The sequence below is a fragment of the Vipera berus genome (assembly GCF_964194415.1).
Source record: "Vipera berus genome assembly, chromosome: 2".
Taxonomy (NCBI): domain Eukaryota; kingdom Metazoa; phylum Chordata; class Lepidosauria; order Squamata; family Viperidae; genus Vipera; species Vipera berus.
In genome coordinates, this window is record NC_138203.1 from 43,775,004 (window position 1) to 43,793,001 (window position 17,998).

Consider the following 17,998-nt stretch of genomic DNA (forward strand, 5'->3'; position numbering starts at 1 on the left):
ATGTCTAATTAGTTTACAGTCATGACAAGTGCAGTCTATGCTATTTTGGCATTTTGTAAACAAGAGAGACTGCTTCACTGCATTATTTTATGATTAGAAATGGGGAATGCTCACATTACCTTTTTGAGAATACACATATTTAAGTGCCTGCAAAAGTTTAAGAATTTAAAAAAATCCTTTAGTTTATAAAAGATGTGGGACAGATTAAATATTTAGACAAATTGATCATATGTTGTTTAAAAGTGACAAGAAGTTCAGCAGTAGATATGTTCATTAAATTAAATATTTTATTTATATTCCACCTTTATTATTTTTATAAACAACTCAAAATGGCGAATGCACATAATATTCCTTCCTCCTAGTTTCCCCATAACAACAACACTGTGTGATGGATTGGGCTAAAAAAGAATAACTGGCCCAAAGTCACCCAGCTGGCTGTTATACTGTATATATTGATATATATAGGCATATATTGGATTGAAAGATTCAGTAGGCTTAGTAAATAGTGAATGCTTGGCTAGTGTATTGAAAATAATTCTTCCTTCTTTCTCCAGATCTAGTTGCTCTTCCAGATTTCCAGGCTGCAGGTATGGAAAATTGGGGTTTGATCACTTTTCGAGAGACAGCACTCCTTTATGATAATAATACCTCTTCAGCAATTGATAAAAAGAGAGTGACAGCAGTAATTGCACATGAGATAGCCCACCAGGTATGGAATATACTGTTCTTTGTACTATAGACATTTTTCTTTTTAAATAATTGAAATTCCAAAACTGATAGTCTACAAGCAAACTTATCTTTTGCAATTTTTAATCTGTTGTTTTAATAAGCCAATTCTGCAACTAACACATTTAAATGGGAGGTGATTTCTTTATTTTTTCCCTGTGCCATACCATTTCTAGCAAAAGTACATGGCATACAATGTGGGAGCAGTAGAATTGTGAATCCTGGAGTTACCTTATTTTAGTCTTCCTCCTTTCCTGTTATATAGTCAAAATATATGAAAGACTTAAGGAAAGAGAAGATGTTTAAAAAATACATACTCATTTTTGCACAAAAAAACCATAAGAAGGAATCCTAAGCAATAACAAAGTGGAAATACATGTGAGCTCTCAAGTTAGGTGGTTAATGTGGCTTTTCCTGTATATATTGTTATAGTATTCTAATCCTCTGCAACCAGTATTGTGATATAGTTAGAACAATTTGCAGCAGGGTGTCCTGCAAGTAAGATATTTCTGAATATTTTGCTTAATTGAACATTAACACACCATAAGCTATCACCACAGGGACTTATTAAACAGTCATATAGTCAATTATGTGGCTTTTTTAGCAGAAGAAGTCTATATAGCCCCGGTGCAAGCTGTTCTATTTCCTGTTGTAATGATTAATGTTATTTTGTGTAGCTGATACACTGTTTTTTGAGAATGTTTCTTTTTTTTGTTTTTAAGATAACATATGGTAGTCCCCTAGATGTCTTGAGCCGAATTCTTGGTATCTCTGGCTAGAACCAATAGACTGGAATAGATCTGAAAGTCCTTGTATACAGCTCAGCCTAGTAGTGGTCCTTCTTTTGACAGAAAATGTAACAGAGTTACAATGTGTACTTTATATTTGCAGTGGTTTGGTAATCTGGTAACAATGGAGTGGTGGAATGACTTGTGGCTGAATGAAGGATTTGCTACTTTTATGGAAAATCTTGCCATGAAGATTGTCTTTCCGGATTTATATACTGTAAGTACATGGAGAATTGGTGGGTTTGCATATTTCTCATGTATTATTCTATGGGTCTAAAATCTTTTGACATGATCTGCCTTCCTATTTAGTTTCAGAAACTGGACTTATTTGTATAATTGAAGGTGTGGATGACCTTGGGAGAACAAAGGAAAGATTCTAGGAAACAATCAGATGAGAGGCAGGAGCCCCCAAGAACTTAACAGTCAGAGAAAGAAACTTAGAAAAGGCCTACCCTAATTGAGTAGATGGCTAAAAGTGGCAGTGGGCATTAGTACTTTCAGACTTGCAAGATTGATACTAATTTTCCGAGGTAAACCAGACAAGAAATACAAGTAGATGAGCTAAATGTAGTTTACGGTAAGTTTCAGTAATAAAATCTTGCAACTCTAAACATACAAACTTCCCACATCAGCAGGCTAGGCCCAGCTGTGCACAGGCCTCCTGTTTTCCCACCACTACTCCCAAGTAGCCTGGCCTTCTTCCTCTCACCCTCCCCCCCCCCCCCCGCCTTCCCCACATCAGGCTAGAGAGGCAGTCCTATAGGCTGGCCAGGAACAGGAACTTTGCTGGCTGACTTCCTGTTGCTGGCCAGCCTCAAAGAAGATTGCCCTTCATAGCTTTTTAGCTGAGCCTCTCATCAACTAGGTATGCCTATCAATAGCTGCAGGGAAAGGGAAAGGTTTTTTTTTTTATTTGCGCATGCCCAAGATGGCGGACATGCTTGGCTGAGCTCCGCGAGGAGCTCTGGCAATTTTAGCGACCCTGGGAGCCCCACAGGAATGTCATTCTCTCTGTGTCGGGGGTCTGGATTAGGGTCGAGGAAAGCTTCTGGTAGTCACTTCTGGAGCTGCTGTGCTGCTGGTCTGGCTCTGTAAGCCCGGATCTTCGGAGGGCCCCGGCTGTTCGGAGGAGTTTGGGAGAGCCGTGCAGGCCCGGAAGAATTGGCTGAGCCCGTGCTGTGCTCTGTGGCGCCGACCAGCTGACTGTGCTCTGCGGCGCCGACCGGCTGATTGTCGGGGCCGCGGGAGCTCAACGAAGCCAGAGGGAGCGGCTGTGCTGTTTGTCGTCGGCTCTGTAAGTCCGGAGTTTCGGAGGAGTTCGGGAGGGCCGTGCAGGCCCGGAAGAACTAGCTGAGCCCCGTGCTGTGCTCTGCGGCGCCGACCAGCTGATTGTCGGGCCGCGGGAGCTCAGCTGATTGTCGGGCCGCGGGAGCCCAGTGAAGCTTAATGGAGTCCTCCGGAGGCTCTGGAAGAACTCGGAAGAACCCGGCAGAGCCCTGCTTTGTACAGCACCGACCGGCTGGTTGTCGGAGCTGTGGGAATCCAGTGAAGCCTGGAGAAGTTTGGTGGAGGTCTTGGAAGATCTTGGGAGACCCGCGCCCCGCCAACCTGCTGACTGTGGCTGCTGCTATGCTGTTACGGGAGTCTGGTGGAGTCTTGCGGAGCCCGGAATAACTCGACGGAGCTTGGCGACTCTGGGGAGAACTTTCCAGTTGCTTGAGGAGCCGGATGCTGGTCGATTTACGACTATTATTATGAACTACGGCTTGGAGCAGCGTCAGCGTTTTAAGTGTTGGAGTGGTGGAGATGGTCCTGGTTGGCGTCTGGGACGGTTGGCGGTGAGGGAGTTGGAGTGCCGTGACCGCTTTGGTATGGTGACCATGGCCGGGTGGTGGAGTGTGGACTTCTATGCTTGGACATTTGGAGGCATGGACTACTGTAGCTGACTGGACCATGTCTTTTGGGCCCCACTGAAGTACTATGGGGCCCTGGTTCCCTCCCTATCGGTCGATTGTCACCTGGTCCCTTCCATGACGCGAAATGGAACCTGAAACCGGAGCTTCTCTTACCACTCTGTGACTTTATGGGTTTTTAGCCCTAATCCACCTCGCTGACTGGCTTACCCCACTGTCCTCCCTTTTTCCTTTCCCCTTGGGTTTTGGAAGGTTCCGGGTGTATAACCACTGTGGGAGAGTGGTTAAGAGTTTCCACCTGTTACCGTCTTAGAGGTGAGAGCTCTAGGTGGTATCTCTTTCCCCGGCTGTATATCCCAGGCTGCTCCCCGGTCCTGACCGTTGTGAGAGGACGGGGATTGTTCCGGGGTTACCCAGCTCTAGTGGCAGCGGAGCTGGGTTTGCAGTCTGGATATTCTCCTTCCACTTTAAGATCCTCCCATTTTATTTATTTTGATCTGGGTCTGTTTTTGCTGTATTATCCAATTATTATCATGGTCCTGAGTTACCCCAGCACGGTTTTGTTCGCCCTCAGGGGTGCCCCCCCATCCTGGGTGCGACCCGCCTTACCTTCTACCCTGCCTCTTCATGACGGGCCCGATTGTTGGGACCCTGAGAGATGGCTGGGCAGGAACAGGGGCCTAAGATATAAATTTAATAAGAGGCCCCTGATTACTTTTTTAGCCAAATTTTTTGTAGGGTTAGGGAGGGGGGAGGGTTGTGGTTGGTTGGAGACGGGGGGTAATCCACCAACTGTTGTTCAGGCCAGGCCCAGGATAGATCGCGTAGAGAGGGAGCCGGGGTCGGCCATCTCCGGAGCTCCGGAGCGGGTCGTGGGATTGCCTATTCCCACGACGATAGGGAATGGCAGCAGGTGTAAGATCAGAGGGCCGTACCGACCTCCGGGAGGGCTTCTCCGCTATTTACAAGCGGTGAGGCGCTCCGACCCTCTGTCTTCGACCCGAGGTTCTGGGAGCGGGGATGTGCAGCCACCTGAGCTCCGGCTGGTGTACCTGAATGCCAGGTCCATTGCTAACAAGGCTCCTCTCGTCCGGGATCTGGTCGAGGGTGAGCATGCGGACCTGGCCTGCAACACGGAGACCTGGTTGGGCCCAGAGGGCGGTATCCCCCTGGTTGATCTTTGCCCACCAGGCTTCCGGGTGCTACACCGGTCTCGGATTCAGGGTAGGGGTGGGGGAGTGGCTGTGGTTATGAGGGAGACCTTATGTCCGCAGGAGGCCACCGTTCTTCAGATAGTCGGGTGCGAATCTCTCTTATTGAGGTTTGGTCCTAGGGCACAGTTGGGCTTGCTGCTGGTGTACCTTTCGCCTAGTCGCGCAGCAGCAGCCCTGCCTGAGCTTCTCGATATCCTCTCAGGGCTGGTGATTGAGTTTCCCAAACTTATGGTTTTGGGAGACTTCAATCTACCATCCCTGGGAGGAGCATCTGAGTTAGCTCGGGAGTTCATGGCTTCCATGACGGCCATGGACCTGACGCAAGTAATTCATGGACCGACTCATGAGGGAGGCCACACCCTTGACTTGGTTTTCTTATCTGGTCGGTGGTTAGATGATCTTGGTGGGGGCTCCCCAATTGTTATGCCGCTGTCATGGACCGATCATCATCTCCTGCGGCTGGTCTTCCGTTTTGCCACTCCCCACCGTGGGGTTGTTGAGCCAACCAGATGGTTCCGCCCCAGGCGCTTAATGGACCCTGAGAGGTTCCAGGCAGCACTGGGGTCTCCACCTGCCTCCTCAGCTCACAGCTCGGCAGATGCCTTAGTGGAAGCCTGGGAAAGGACGGCCACGGAGGCACTTGACCGAGTTGTACCCTTGCGGCCCCTGACCCGGCGCAGATCCCAATGGGCTCCATGGTTCTCCGCGGAGCTCCGGGAGATGAAGCGTCGGAGACGGGGCCTAGAGAGCGTTTGGAGGTCCAGCCGATCTGAATCCGACCGATTGCGACTAAGAACCCATATTAGGTCTTATCTCGCAGCGATGAGGGTGGCGAGGTCTAACTACTTCGCTGCCCTCATCGCGTCCGCAGATAATCGCCCGGCCGCCCTGTTTAGGGTGACCCGCTCCCTCCTTAATCAGGAGGTGAGTGAGGAACCCTTGCAGGGGCGTGCCGAGGAGTTTAGTCAACATCTGTCGGACAAAATCGCTCGGATTCGGACCGGTCTGGACTCCGACTGGGCAGTATCGGACGATCAGGACACGAGCGGTCTTGTCAATGTTATCTGGGAGGAGTTCGATCCTGTAACTCCGGAGGAAGTGGACAGGATTATGGGGAGGCTGAGCTCCACCACATGTTTATTGGACCCGTGCCCTTCCTGGCTGGTTTATGCAGCCCGGGAGGGGACACGAGGCTGGTTCCAGGCGGTTATATCTGCCTCTTTGAGTGAGGGTAGTTTTCCCGCCGCCTTGAAAGAGGCGGTGGTAAGACCTCTCCTCAAGAAGCCTGCCTTGGACCCGGCTGTGTTGAATAACTTTCGTCCGGTCTCCAACCTTCGCTTTCTTGCGAAGGTTGTCGAGAGTGTGGTGGCGCATCAGCTCCCTCTGGTCCTGGATGAAGCGGATTATCTAGACCCGTACCAATCGGGCTTCAGGCCTGGGTACAGCACGGAGACGGCATTGGTCGCGCTAGTGAATGATCTCTGGAGGGCTCGGGACAGGGGATATTCCTCTGTCCTAGTCCTATTAGACCTCTCAGCAGCTTTCGATACCATCGACCATGGTATCCTGCTGCGGCGTCTCAGGGGATTGGGAGTGGGAGGCACGGTTCTTCAGTGGTTCTCCTCCTATCTCCTGGGACGCTCGCAGTCGGTGTTGGCAGGGGGGCAGAGGTCGACCGTGAGGCCTCTCGTTTGTGGAGTCCCTCAGGGGTCGGTCCTCACCTCTCCTGTTCAACATCTACATGAAACCGCTGGGTGAGATCATTCGTGGTTTTGGAGTTGGGTATCATCAGTATGCTGATGATACCCAACTTTTCATTTCAACCCCAAACCACCCCAGTGATGCCCTCGACGTGATGTCCCGATGCCTGGAGGCGGTCCGAGTCTGGATGGGGAGGAACAGGCTTCGACTCAACCCTGACAAGACGGAGTGGCTGTGCGTACCGGCATCTCGGGATATTCAGGATATCCCACCCCTCACTATGGGGGGTGAGTTATTACCTCCTGTAGATAGGGCTCGCAACTTGGGAGTCCTCCTAGATTCACAGCTCTCTCTAGAAGACCATATAGTAGCTGTGACTAGGGGGGCCTTCGCCCAGGTTCGCCTGGTGCGCCAGTTGCGGCCCTATCTAGACCGAGATGCCTTACGTACGATCACTCATGCGCTCGTGACCTCTCGTCTTGACTACTGCAACGCTCTCTACATGGGGCTACCCTTGAAGACCACTTGGAAGCTCCAACTGGTACAGAATGCAGCCGCAAGAGTTGTCTTGGGAGTTTCCCGATACTCCCATGTCACACCTTTGCTCCGCGAGCTGCATTGGCTCCCAGTTGTCTTCCGAGTGAGGTTCAAGGTGTTAGTAATGACCTACAAAGCCCTACATGGCATGGGTCCGGAATACCTTGGGGAGCACCTGCAGCCGGCGTCAACTTCCCTCCGCCCAGTACGCTCCCACAGAGAGGGCCTCCTCAGGGTGCCACCGGTCAAAGAATGCCGACTGGTGGCCCCCAGGGGGAGGGCGTTCTCTGTGGGTGCACCGGATTTATGGAACCATCTTCCGGTCGAGCTCCGGATGGCGCCCGATCTCCGCTCCTCCCGGCGCGATCTTAAAACCCATCTCTTTAAACAAGCTGGCCTGGCCTGATGGGACGGGGTGGGATTTTTATAAATGGACTTCAATTTTTAATCTGTATTAATTTATTATGGGCATTGTTTAATTACCGTATATACTTGAGTATAAGCCGAATTTTTCAGCCCACTTTTTGGGCTGAAAAATTCCACTTCGGCTTATACTCCAGTCAACAAAAAAACTTACCGAGGACTTGTGCGCGGCCGAGGCTTTGGTGCTTCCGGGATCGCCCGCACCTCTCCCAAGCCACCGCCGTCCGAGACCTGCCGAAGTTTGGGGAGGTTTGGGGAGGTGCGCGCGCACCTCCCCAAACTCCGCGCCTTGCCTGCCTGCTTCTTTCCGCAGCGGAAAGAAGCAGGCAGGCAGGGCGCGGAGGAACGGAGACTTGCCGACGTTTGGGGAGGTTTGGGCGCCTCCCCAAACCTCGGCAGGTCTCCGTTCCTCCGCGCAGACCTGCCGACGTTTGGGGAGGTTTGGGCGCCTCCCCAAACCTCCCCAAACCTCGGCAGGTCTCCGTTCCTCCTGCCGACCTTTGGGGAGGTTTGGGCGCCTCCCCAAACCTCCCCAAACCTCGGCAGGTCTCCGTTCCTCCTGCCGACCTTTGGGGAGGTTTGGGCGCCTCCCCAAACCTCCCCAAACCTCGGCAGGTCTCCGTTCCTCCTGCCGACCTTTGGGGAGGTTTGGGCGCCTCCCCAAACCTCGGCAGGTCTCCGTTCCTCCTGCCGACGTTTGGGGAGGTTTGGGCGCCTCCCCAAACCTCCCCAAACCTCGGCAGGTCTCCGTTCCTGTTTGGGAGGTTTGGGCGCCTCCCCAAACCTCCCCAAACCTCGGCAGGTCTCCGTTCTTCCTGCCGACCTTTGGGGAGGTTTGGGCGCCTCCCCAAACCTCCCCAAACCTCGGCAGGTCTCCGTTCCTGTTTGGGGAGGTTTGGGCGCCTCCCCAAACCTCGGCAGGTCTCCGTTCCTCCGCGCAGACCTGCCGACGTTTGGGGAGGTTTGGGCGCCTCCCCAAACCTCCCCAAACCTCGGCAGGTCTCCGTTCCTGTTTGGGGAGGTTTGGGCGCCTCCCCAAACCTCGGCAGGTCTCCGTTCCTCCGCGCAGACCTGCCGACCTTTGGGGAGGTTTGGGCGCCTCCCCAAACGTCCCCAAACCTCGGCAGGTCTCCGTTCCTGTTTGGGGAGGTTTGGGCGCCTCCCCAAACCTCCCCAAACCTCGGCAGGTCTCCGTTCCTCCGCGCAGACCTGCCGACGTTTGGGGAGGTTTGGGCGCCTCCCCAAACCTCCCCAAACCTCGGCAGGTCTCCGTTCCTGTTTGGGGAGGTTTGGGCGCCTCCCCAAACCTCCCCAAACCTCGGCAGGTCTCCGTTCCTCCGCGCAGACCTGCCGACCTTTGGGGAGGTTTGGGCGCCTCCCCAAACGTCCCCAAACCTCGGCAGGTCTCCGTTCCTGTTTGGGGAGGTTTGGGCGCCTCCCCAAACCTCCCCAAACCTCGGCAGGTCTCCGTTCCTCCGCGCAGACCTGCCGACCTTTGGGGAGGTTTGGGCGCCTCCCCAAACGTCCCCAAACCTCGGCAGGTCTCCGTTCCTGTTTGGGGAGGTTTGGGCGCCTCCCCAAACCTCCCCAAACCTCGGCAGGTCTCCGTTCCTCCGCGCAGACCTGCCGACCTTTGGGGAGGTTTGGGCGCCTCCCCAAACGTCCCCAAACCTCGGCAGGTCTCCGTTCCTCCTGCCGACCTTTGGGGAGGTTTGGGCGCCTCCCCAAACCTCCCCAAACCTCGGCAGGTCTCCGTTCCTCCTGCCGACCTTTGGGGAGGTTTGGGCGCCTCCCCAAACCACCCCAAACCTCGGCAGGTCTCCGTTCCTCCGCGCAGACCTGCCGACCTTTGGGGAGGTTTGGGCGCCTCCCCAAACCTCCCCAAACCTCGGCAGGTCTCCGTTCCTGTTTGGGGAGGTTTGGGCGCCTCCCCAAACCTCCCCAAACCTCGGCAGGTCTCCGTTCCTCCGCGCAGACCTGCCGACCTTTGGGGAGGTTTGGGCGCCTCCCCAAACGTCCCCAAACCTCGGCAGGTCTCCGTTCCTGTTTGGGGATGTTTGGGCGCCTCCCCAAACCTCCCCAAACCTCGGCAGGTCTCCGTTCCTCCGCGCAGACCTGCCGACGTTTGGGGAGGTTTGGGGAGGCGCCCAAACCTCCCCAAAGGTCGGCAGGAGGAACGGAGACCTGCCGAGGTTTGGGGACGTTTGGGGAGGCGCCCAAACCTCCCCAAAGGTCGGCAGGTCTGCGCGGAGGAACGGAGACCTGCCGAGGTTTGGGGACGTTTGGGGAGGCGCCCAAACCTCCCCAAACAGGAACGGAGACCTGCCGAGGTTTGGGGAGGTTTGGGGAGGCGCCCAAACCTCCCCAAAGGTCGGCAGGTCTGCGCGGAGGAACGGAGACCTGCCGAGGTTTGGGGAGGTTTGGGGAGGCGCCCAAACCTCCCCAAACAGGAACGGAGACCTGCCGAGGTTTGGGGACGTTTGGGGAGGCGCCCAAACCTCCCCAAAGGTCGGCAGGTCTGTGCGGAGGAACGGAGACCTGCCGAGGTTTGGGGAGGTTTGGGGAGGCGCCCAAACCTCCCCAAACAGGAACGGAGACCTGCCGAGGTTTGGGGACGTTTGGGGAGGCGCCCAAACCTCCCCAAAGGTCGGCAGGTCTGCGCGGAGGAACGGAGACCTGCCGAGGTTTGGGGAGGCGCCCAAACCTCCCCAAAGGTCGGCAGGAAGAACGGAGACCTGCCGAGGTTTGGGGAGGTTTGGGGAGGCGCCCAAACCTCCCCAAAGGTCGGCAGGAGGAACGGAGACCTGCCGAGGTTTGGGGAGGCGCCCAAACCTCCCCAAAGGTCGGCAGGAAGAACGGAGACCTGCCGAGGTTTGGGGAGGTTTGGGGAGGCGCCCAAACCTCCCCAAAGGTCGGCAGGTCTGCGCGGAGGAACGGAGACCTGCCGAGGTTTGGGGAGGCGCCCAAACCTCCCCAAAGGTCGGCAGGAGGAACGGAGACCTGCCGAGGTTTGGGGAGGTTTGGGGAGGCGCCCAAACCTCCCCAAAGGTCGGCAGGAGGAACGGAGACCTGCCGAGGTTTGGGGAGGTTTGGGGAGGCGCCCAAACCTCCCCAAAGGTCGGCAGGAGGAACGGAGACCTGCCGAGGTTTGGGGAGGTTTGGGGAGGCGCCCAAACCTCCCCAAAGGTCGGCAGGAGGAACGGAGACCTGCCGAGGTTTGGGGAGGTTTGGGGAGGCGCCCAAACCTCCCCAAAGGTCGGCAGGTCTGCGCGGAGGAACGGAGACCTGCCGAGGTTTGGGGAGGTTTGGGGAGGCGCCCAAACCTCCCCAAAGGTCGGCAGGAGGAACGGAGACCTGCCGAGGTTTGGGGAGGCGCCCAAACCTCCCCAAAGGTCGGCAGGAGGAACGGAGACCTGCCGAGGTTTGGGGAGGCGCCCAAACCTCCCCAAAGGTCGGCAGGAGGAACGGAGACCTGCCGAGGTTTGGGGAGGCGCCCAAACCTCCCCAAAGGTCGGCAGGAGGAACGGAGACCTGCCGAGGTTTGGGGAGGCGCCCAAACCTCCCCAAAGGTCGGCAGGAGGAACGGAGACCTGCCGAGGTTTGGGGAGGTTTGGGGAGGCGCCCAAACCTCCCCAAAGGTCGGCAGGAGGAACGGAGACCTGCCGAGGTTTGGGGAGGTTTGGGGAGGCGCCCAAACCTCCCCAAAGGTCGGCAGGAGGAACGGAGACCTGCCGACGAGCCGCGGCCACACAGGGTATTCCTGTGTATTCAGGCTTGCAAAATGGCGGATCGAGCCTCTGCTGGCGGCAGAGGCTTGCAGAACGGCGGATCGGCTTATACTCGAGTCAATAACTTTTTCCAGTTTTTGGGGGTGAAATTGGGGGTCTCGGCTTATACTCGAGTCGGCTTATACTCAAGTATATACGGTACTTTTTAATAATTTTTAATTTTTGTACCTAGTTTTTATGTATTGCCCTGTTCACCGCCCTGAGTCCTTTGGGAGAAGGGCGGTATATAAATTAAATTAATAAATAAATAATAAATAAATAAATAAATGGTTCTGAGCATGGTGAGGCAGAGAGAAGGCCAGTGGTTTGGGGAAAGAAGCCAGGCTTCTTGGGAGTGGTAGCTGGTTGAGGCCTTCCAGCTAATGTCAAGTTTCTGCACACCACTGGGCATCGCCATCTGAGGCCTTCAGGGAGTGATGTAAGAATGGGAAGAAAGCCAGACTTCTTGGACTGATGGAGGGGAGGCAGGAAGCTTGCGCGCTGCTGGGCCTAGCTGGTTGAGGCCTTTCAGCCTGTAGCAGATTGCCTTTGAGTTGTGGGGAGTGTGGGAGAGTGCCAGGCTTCTTGGGTAGGAGGAGTAAGGAGGCCTGTGTGTCACTGGCATTCTGAATGTGGTGGGGCAGTAAAAAAGCTTCTTGAGAGTGGGGCGATGTTCTTGGGCCTAGCTAGCGGAAGCTTTTCAGCCCATAGCAGGTTTCATGTACCAGGGAGTGCCCCTCAAGGGATGGGGGAACTCATCCCTTGCTTAACCACCACAACGGGAAGAGCTGGGATTGTGGTCATTGAGTAGCCACGTGGGTATCTTACTTAACAATCACAATAACCTACAACCAAAATTCCAGGTTGAATAGTGGTCGTGGGTTGAGGACCACCTGTTTCAGCTGATTTTGCCTCTTCTCAGGCTCATTATTTTCAGGAATGCATAATCACTTGGATGTACTCTTTATCAGATGATTGGACCTCTGTATTATTTGCCTAGTATAACTTAAAAGAAGCAGATCCAATAGTGCAATTGTTTATCCTTTTTCAAATATAAAACTGACCAAGTGACTGAGCCAGATGATATTTTTCATCCTAACCTATTCAACAAAGTTGATGAAGAATATAATGAGAAATATAGTGGGTGTTTTGTCCTGAACTCCCAGAGAAAAGGCAAGTTATAAATGTAATAATACAATAAGAACAAGAATCTTTGTGATAAATACAATAATTAAAAAAAATTCTCACAGGACCCATCGATAATTAGAAAAAAAAATCTTCTGATCTTTATTGACTGGTGAAATTTATAATGTTAATGTTCATTTTAACTTAAATGTCTTTCAATTCCTCAGGATGACATTTTTTTAAATCTGCAATTTAAGACCATGGAGAAAGATTCCATGAATTCATCTCACCCAGTTTCTCTTCCTGTCAATTCATCAGCAGAGATTGAACAAATGTTTGATGTAGTCTCCTACATCAAGGTAACTTCAGATGTCCTGTAAATATGATTTTTATAAAACTAAATGCATTTGCAAAGTTGACACAGATCTATTTCAAATCACATTCTTAGTATGGGCAACAAAAGGTCAGAAGCTGAAGGAAAAAAATATTTCAAGAATATTGAATTATGAGGAAGGTGTTGAGAGGAGAATATAATGGAAAATATATACCCTATTGGGAACTATTTTTAATCTGATTTTTTTTAGCAGACAAATGCTTGGTTTTAGAAATATCTCTCTAAAAACAAAAGAGTTAGAATAATTTCATTCTCTCTTCACTGATGGCATCCTAAATAATTTCTAATTCCAGCTCTTTTGAATGTTTTTGAATATAACATTAAATCATGGATGGGAAATCTATAGAATTTAAATAATTCCTGTGATTTAATTTTGCAAAATAATTTTTGTGTTTTCCATTCTCTGCCCCCCGCCAAATTAAATTCCAAAATAAGGGCCAAGCCTCAGGGAGTCATTAATTTTTATAATGCCCCTTCTTCTCATTGTAGTAAACCTGCCACGATCAGTATCTTTTTGAAGGCCAGAAAACATTATAAAAGTTGTTTGTAAAGTACAGTGTCTCTTAAAAAAGCTTCCTGCTCTAAACCATGTTTGGCATTATGAGAAGAAACCCAGTTTTATTCTATACTTGCATCTTTCTAGTTCACTTTAGTTATCACTAATTGGTGTCACTAAATTCAAAACAAATCAAGTTTGTTTCCCCTTTTTCTTTGTTTTTAAAACCAACTCTTGCATTTTCAAGTATAACCATTTGTGTATAACCATTTGTTTTAAGTTAATCATCATGTTTTTATGTAAATTGAAATTAGAACTGTAGTTTTGCATTTAACTTTATAATTTATTTTTCTTCCTACAGGGATCTTCTCTCTTGTTTATGTTAAAAAACTATCTTCATAAAGATGTTTTCCAAGCTGGCATTCAGACTTATTTGCATGACTACAGCTATGGTTCCACGTGCAGTGATAACTTATGGGACAGTATGAATAAGGTAAATCTCTATGGATGCATTCTAAAGAAGAAGATATATCAATCAGCTAATATCAGCAATCAGTTATCCATATATTTTAAGTTTGCCTTTTAGGATAAACTAATCACTATTTTCTTTAAAGGGACTACTGTTGTTCCCTCCATTAAGGAGAAATTTATAGCCTCATTGTTACAGATGGAGATACCCTCGTTCTTGAATATAAGAAGCTATGAAAAGCAAAGGTGAAGCAGACTGGCGTGTAAACATTCAGTTCCCCAGGACTGGTTGGCTGAATGATCTGTATTCATGAACTAGCTGGGGAATAAAAACGTTTTCTTTCATGATTTAATTTCACACATATTCACTTGTATTTTAGCCATCTCCATTATCATTGTCTTCAGCTTAGGTATAGACCACAGGTCTGCAACCCACGGCTCCAGAGCCGCATGCGGCTCTTTCACCTGTCTCCTGTGGCTCCCAGTCCTCTGCCATGTGCAGTTCAAAAAAAAAGTGGGACTAAAAAATTTCAACCAATCAATTCAAATATGCAGGGTAGGTGCATATCTCGCCTTGGCTCCACTCTTCAGTCAAACCCTGTTCTGCGCATGTACACACATGCACACACATTTTTTGCGGCTCCTAGTTTTTCCTTTTGTGAGGGAACCGGTTTCAAGTGGCTCTTTCACTGTTTCAGGTTGCTGACTCCTGGTATAGACTGTGGAGCTGCCTACCATGTCTTCAGAGGAAAAGACATTTTGGTCATCAATCATATTGCTGAATTAATTTCTTTATTCTATAAAGTAATCAGAACCGTGGCACAAATGCTTACCAGACAGTCACACATAAGTAAGAATAGATTAGAATTTGATAGACCATTTTCTTAGATTCCAGATCTCCCCAAAGGGGAAAAGTCATTTTAAGTTTCAACTTTAGCAGGAGAAATTGAATGGGAAAAAGAGATACAGTATAGATGCTTCCTTTCTCAAGTATTTTTTACCATCCTTCTCCTGTGTGGATGTGTTTATATTCAGAGTGTTAAACATTACAGAGCCAATGTCTGTTTGTCTTTTGTAAAAAAGAAAGTTCCATATTAACTGTCTTGCCCTGATTGTTTTCCCTCAGCAGGAGGTTTGCTCAGATTCTGCTTCTAACTTTTGAGAAATTGTTTGCCATTTGGTTAATTTTCTTTGTGGATTAGAAGATTCTTCTTTAGTACTGCTCTAATTCTAGCCACTAATCAGGAAGAAATCCACCTCCAAGAGTTTAGTCTTTGTTTCTTGAGTGGTGGTTTAATTATAACTAGTAATTTAAAACAGGCTTCTTCAACTTAACACCCCACAGATATTCTGGACTTTCAGCCTTCAGAATTAGCCACCAACATGGCAATTGGCGTACTCCAACTAATTGGTAGAGTGTCATGTTAGAGAAGGCTGGTTAGCATATTACTCAGGCAGGTCCCATTTCAGAAAACTAAATTAAACCCCTTTCCAAAACAGAAATGATAAAAACTCCTTAAAAATCATTTTTTCATTCCATGACCCTGTATCTATAGTTCCTCTGTATTCTCTGTTATTATAAAAATGGAGTCTATTGAGGCTATTTTGCTATTAAGAGCTGTATTGTTTCTACTGCTTCTAGCTCTCTTCTTGGAGAGATGATAGTTGAAGGAATGCTTAAAGTAGCATCTACTGTATACTGGGTAGCATTTCAGTTTTGACTTCTAAAAATGGGTGATCTTGGGCCAGCTATGGTCTCAGCCCAACCCACCTCACAGGGTTGTTGTAGGGAAAACAGAAGAAAGGAGTATTATATGTTTGTTGCCTTGAGTTCCCTAAGAAGTAATAAAGGCAGGATAAAAATCTAATAAAAATTGTTGGAAACACAGTAATTATGTTAAATCAGCCATGATCTTTCCAAGGATTGTATGACTGCTGAAATGGTAGCAGCAAGTTCTGCAAATAGATGAAGCTGCATTAAGGTGTTGGAGACAATTGTTTGCACTTCTGCATAATGTGTTTTTAAAGCAGTATAGAAATAAGGCAGAAAGTCTTAAAAAATAGAACCTATAGTATTAAACTATGATTGACAAGCTTTTATTGAGAATTATATTTCAACTATTTAGCTCTTTATTTAATAACATGAAGCTATTGATTATGTTGCTACCACTATTTTTTGCATGTGTATCTATTTCCTAAGGTGACACATGGAACAGATGATGTAAAAGCAATTATGAACACTTGGACAAATCAGAAGGGATTTCCATTGGTGACCGTCAAAAGAGAAGGAAAAACAATCCATTTGAAGCAGGAAAGATTTGTGCATAATACAGAATTGAATGATCAGATCTTACCTTCAAGGTTTGTTTTTCCTTTTTAATTTGCATAGTTTAATTTTTCAGCCTGTGTTTTGGATTTTAAAAAGTTAAAAGGACTGATACATAGAATAACTATTAAATTGTGTATATATGAGGGAACAATAGTTAGATGGAAATCTAATGAAGACTTTGTTACCTTTCTTAAAGGTAGTTATTTGTAAATTGAGCTGAGTTCCTGGTGACTCCATGGACACAGCTATATGGTTTTCTTGGTAATTATATCAAAGTAGTTTACAGTTGCCTTCTGCATTTTTTAAAAAAAATATCAGTATGGCCTTGGTGTAGCAGTGGGCTAATGCCTCCTTACGTAACACCAGCTGCCTGCAATTAGTGCAGGTTCGAGTCCCACCAGGCTCAAGGTTGACTCAGCCTTCCATCCTTCCGAGGTAGGTAAAATGAGGACCCAGATTGTTGGGGGCAATTAAGCTGACTTTGTAATAATGCCGCTTGGGTGTGTGTGAAAGCCCTAATAAGCAGGCATATACATAGAATGAAGGCTACTGCTAAGCTTGTAAGCCGCCCTGAGTCTTCGGAGAAGGGCGGGATATAAATGGAAATAAAATAAATAAATAAAATAAATAAATACAATCCTGAGATTTCCTGGTAGCCTCCCACCCAAGTGCTAATCTAATTCTGTTTAGCTTTTTGAGATCAGTGAAGGTCAGGTCAGGTAAGTGCCACTACCAGGCTAGGCCTTACCTTTGCACTACTTGCAAAAATCATCAAGCATATGGATCAGGCAGGCAATAACACTTGTCACGTATAATGTCACATTAAATTGATAAGGCAGACATATTGTGAAGACATTCTTTACATGATAGAAACCATTATTCTTTGTAAACTGCGTTTTTTAAAAATATCTGCCCATGGGTCTTTGTCAGTATAGATTTTTTCATATTGAGAAAATACTTTAACTTGAAGAAGAATAAATTTCATCTAGAAAATGCCTACAGCCTTGACTCTGATAAGAAGAAATATAATATATAAATATTACATAAGGGAATCTTAAGTTTTTTTTTTTGAAATAAAAAATAAAATTAAAGTAGAAATGTTTTGTATATGACAAGTGTCAAAAACAGAATCACGTGTCAAAAATAGAGAATCAAATAATTCAACCTCAGGTTGCATACAGAAACACAGCTGTGATTTTGTATGTAACCTGAGGTTGAATTACTTGATTTTTTTCTGTACCAAACCATGAATTCCACCAACTACAGAATATCAGGAGCAACACAAGAATCTGCATGTAACTATATTGCCATTAACTTCCAATCCTCATTTTTCTCCATGGTGTCCTGTTTGGGACTCTCTCCTGAAATACCACCTCCAATAAATCTTCAGTAAGTTTTATGTTCTTATTTTCTTTAAAAAGAGGCAAGGCAAAACAAAAACAAAACCCCGTCTCTGATAATGTCATTGGGTCACTATGACCTAGTTTTTGCCTGGAGGCAAAAATTTTTTTTTTTAAAGGACAATCTCTGGCAGAAAAAAATTATCTGTTCCTGGATTGATGTGACCAGATTTAAATTAAAGAGGATAATTGTTTTGCAGAAAGCATAGGAGTACAGGTAGTCCTCAACTTACGATCACCGTTAAGCCAAAAATTTCAGTTGCCAGGAGAAACAGTTGTTAAGTGAGTTTTGTCCCATTTTACAACCGTTCTCGCCATAGTTGTTAAGTGAATCACTGCAGTTAAGTTAGGAACACAGTTATTAAGTGAATCTGGCCTCCCCATGTGATCCCAGGACACTGCAACTGTCATAAATATGAGTCAATTGCCAAGTGTCTAAATTTTGATCACGTGACCATGGATGTGCTGCAGTGGTTGTAAGTGTGAAAAATGGTCATCAGCCATTCTTTTCAGTGCCATTGTAACTTCAAGCGATCACTAAATGAACGGTTGTAAGTCGATTACCAGTAGTACAAAAAAGAAATTAGTTTGTACTCCTGAAATCACCTGGTTGCTTGAATATTTAAAGTCTGAATAGGCAAGGTCAGCTACTGGGATAGAGAAAGGAACTCTGGATACTTGAAGAATTTGCCGTTTGATTTCTGTCATTGCACATTT

The 17,998-nt window shown here is 48.1% G+C and overlaps 1 protein-coding gene across 3 annotated transcripts in view; it reads left to right on the top strand.

The window, feature by feature from the left end:
* LNPEP (leucyl and cystinyl aminopeptidase) overlaps nucleotides 1–17,998 on the top strand; it is a 75,691-nt gene that overhangs the window by 35,844 nt on the left and 21,849 nt on the right. For all 3 annotated transcript variants that reach the window (XM_081315719.1, XM_081315718.1, XM_081315720.1), the window contains exons 6-10: nucleotides 555–709; nucleotides 1,618–1,731; nucleotides 12,422–12,553; nucleotides 13,446–13,577; nucleotides 15,753–15,913. In XM_081315719.1, the coding sequence (XP_081171845.1) occupies nucleotides 555–709; nucleotides 1,618–1,731; nucleotides 12,422–12,553; nucleotides 13,446–13,577; nucleotides 15,753–15,913 (694 nt within the window). The remainder of the gene's footprint in view (nucleotides 1–554; nucleotides 710–1,617; nucleotides 1,732–12,421; nucleotides 12,554–13,445; nucleotides 13,578–15,752; nucleotides 15,914–17,998) is intronic.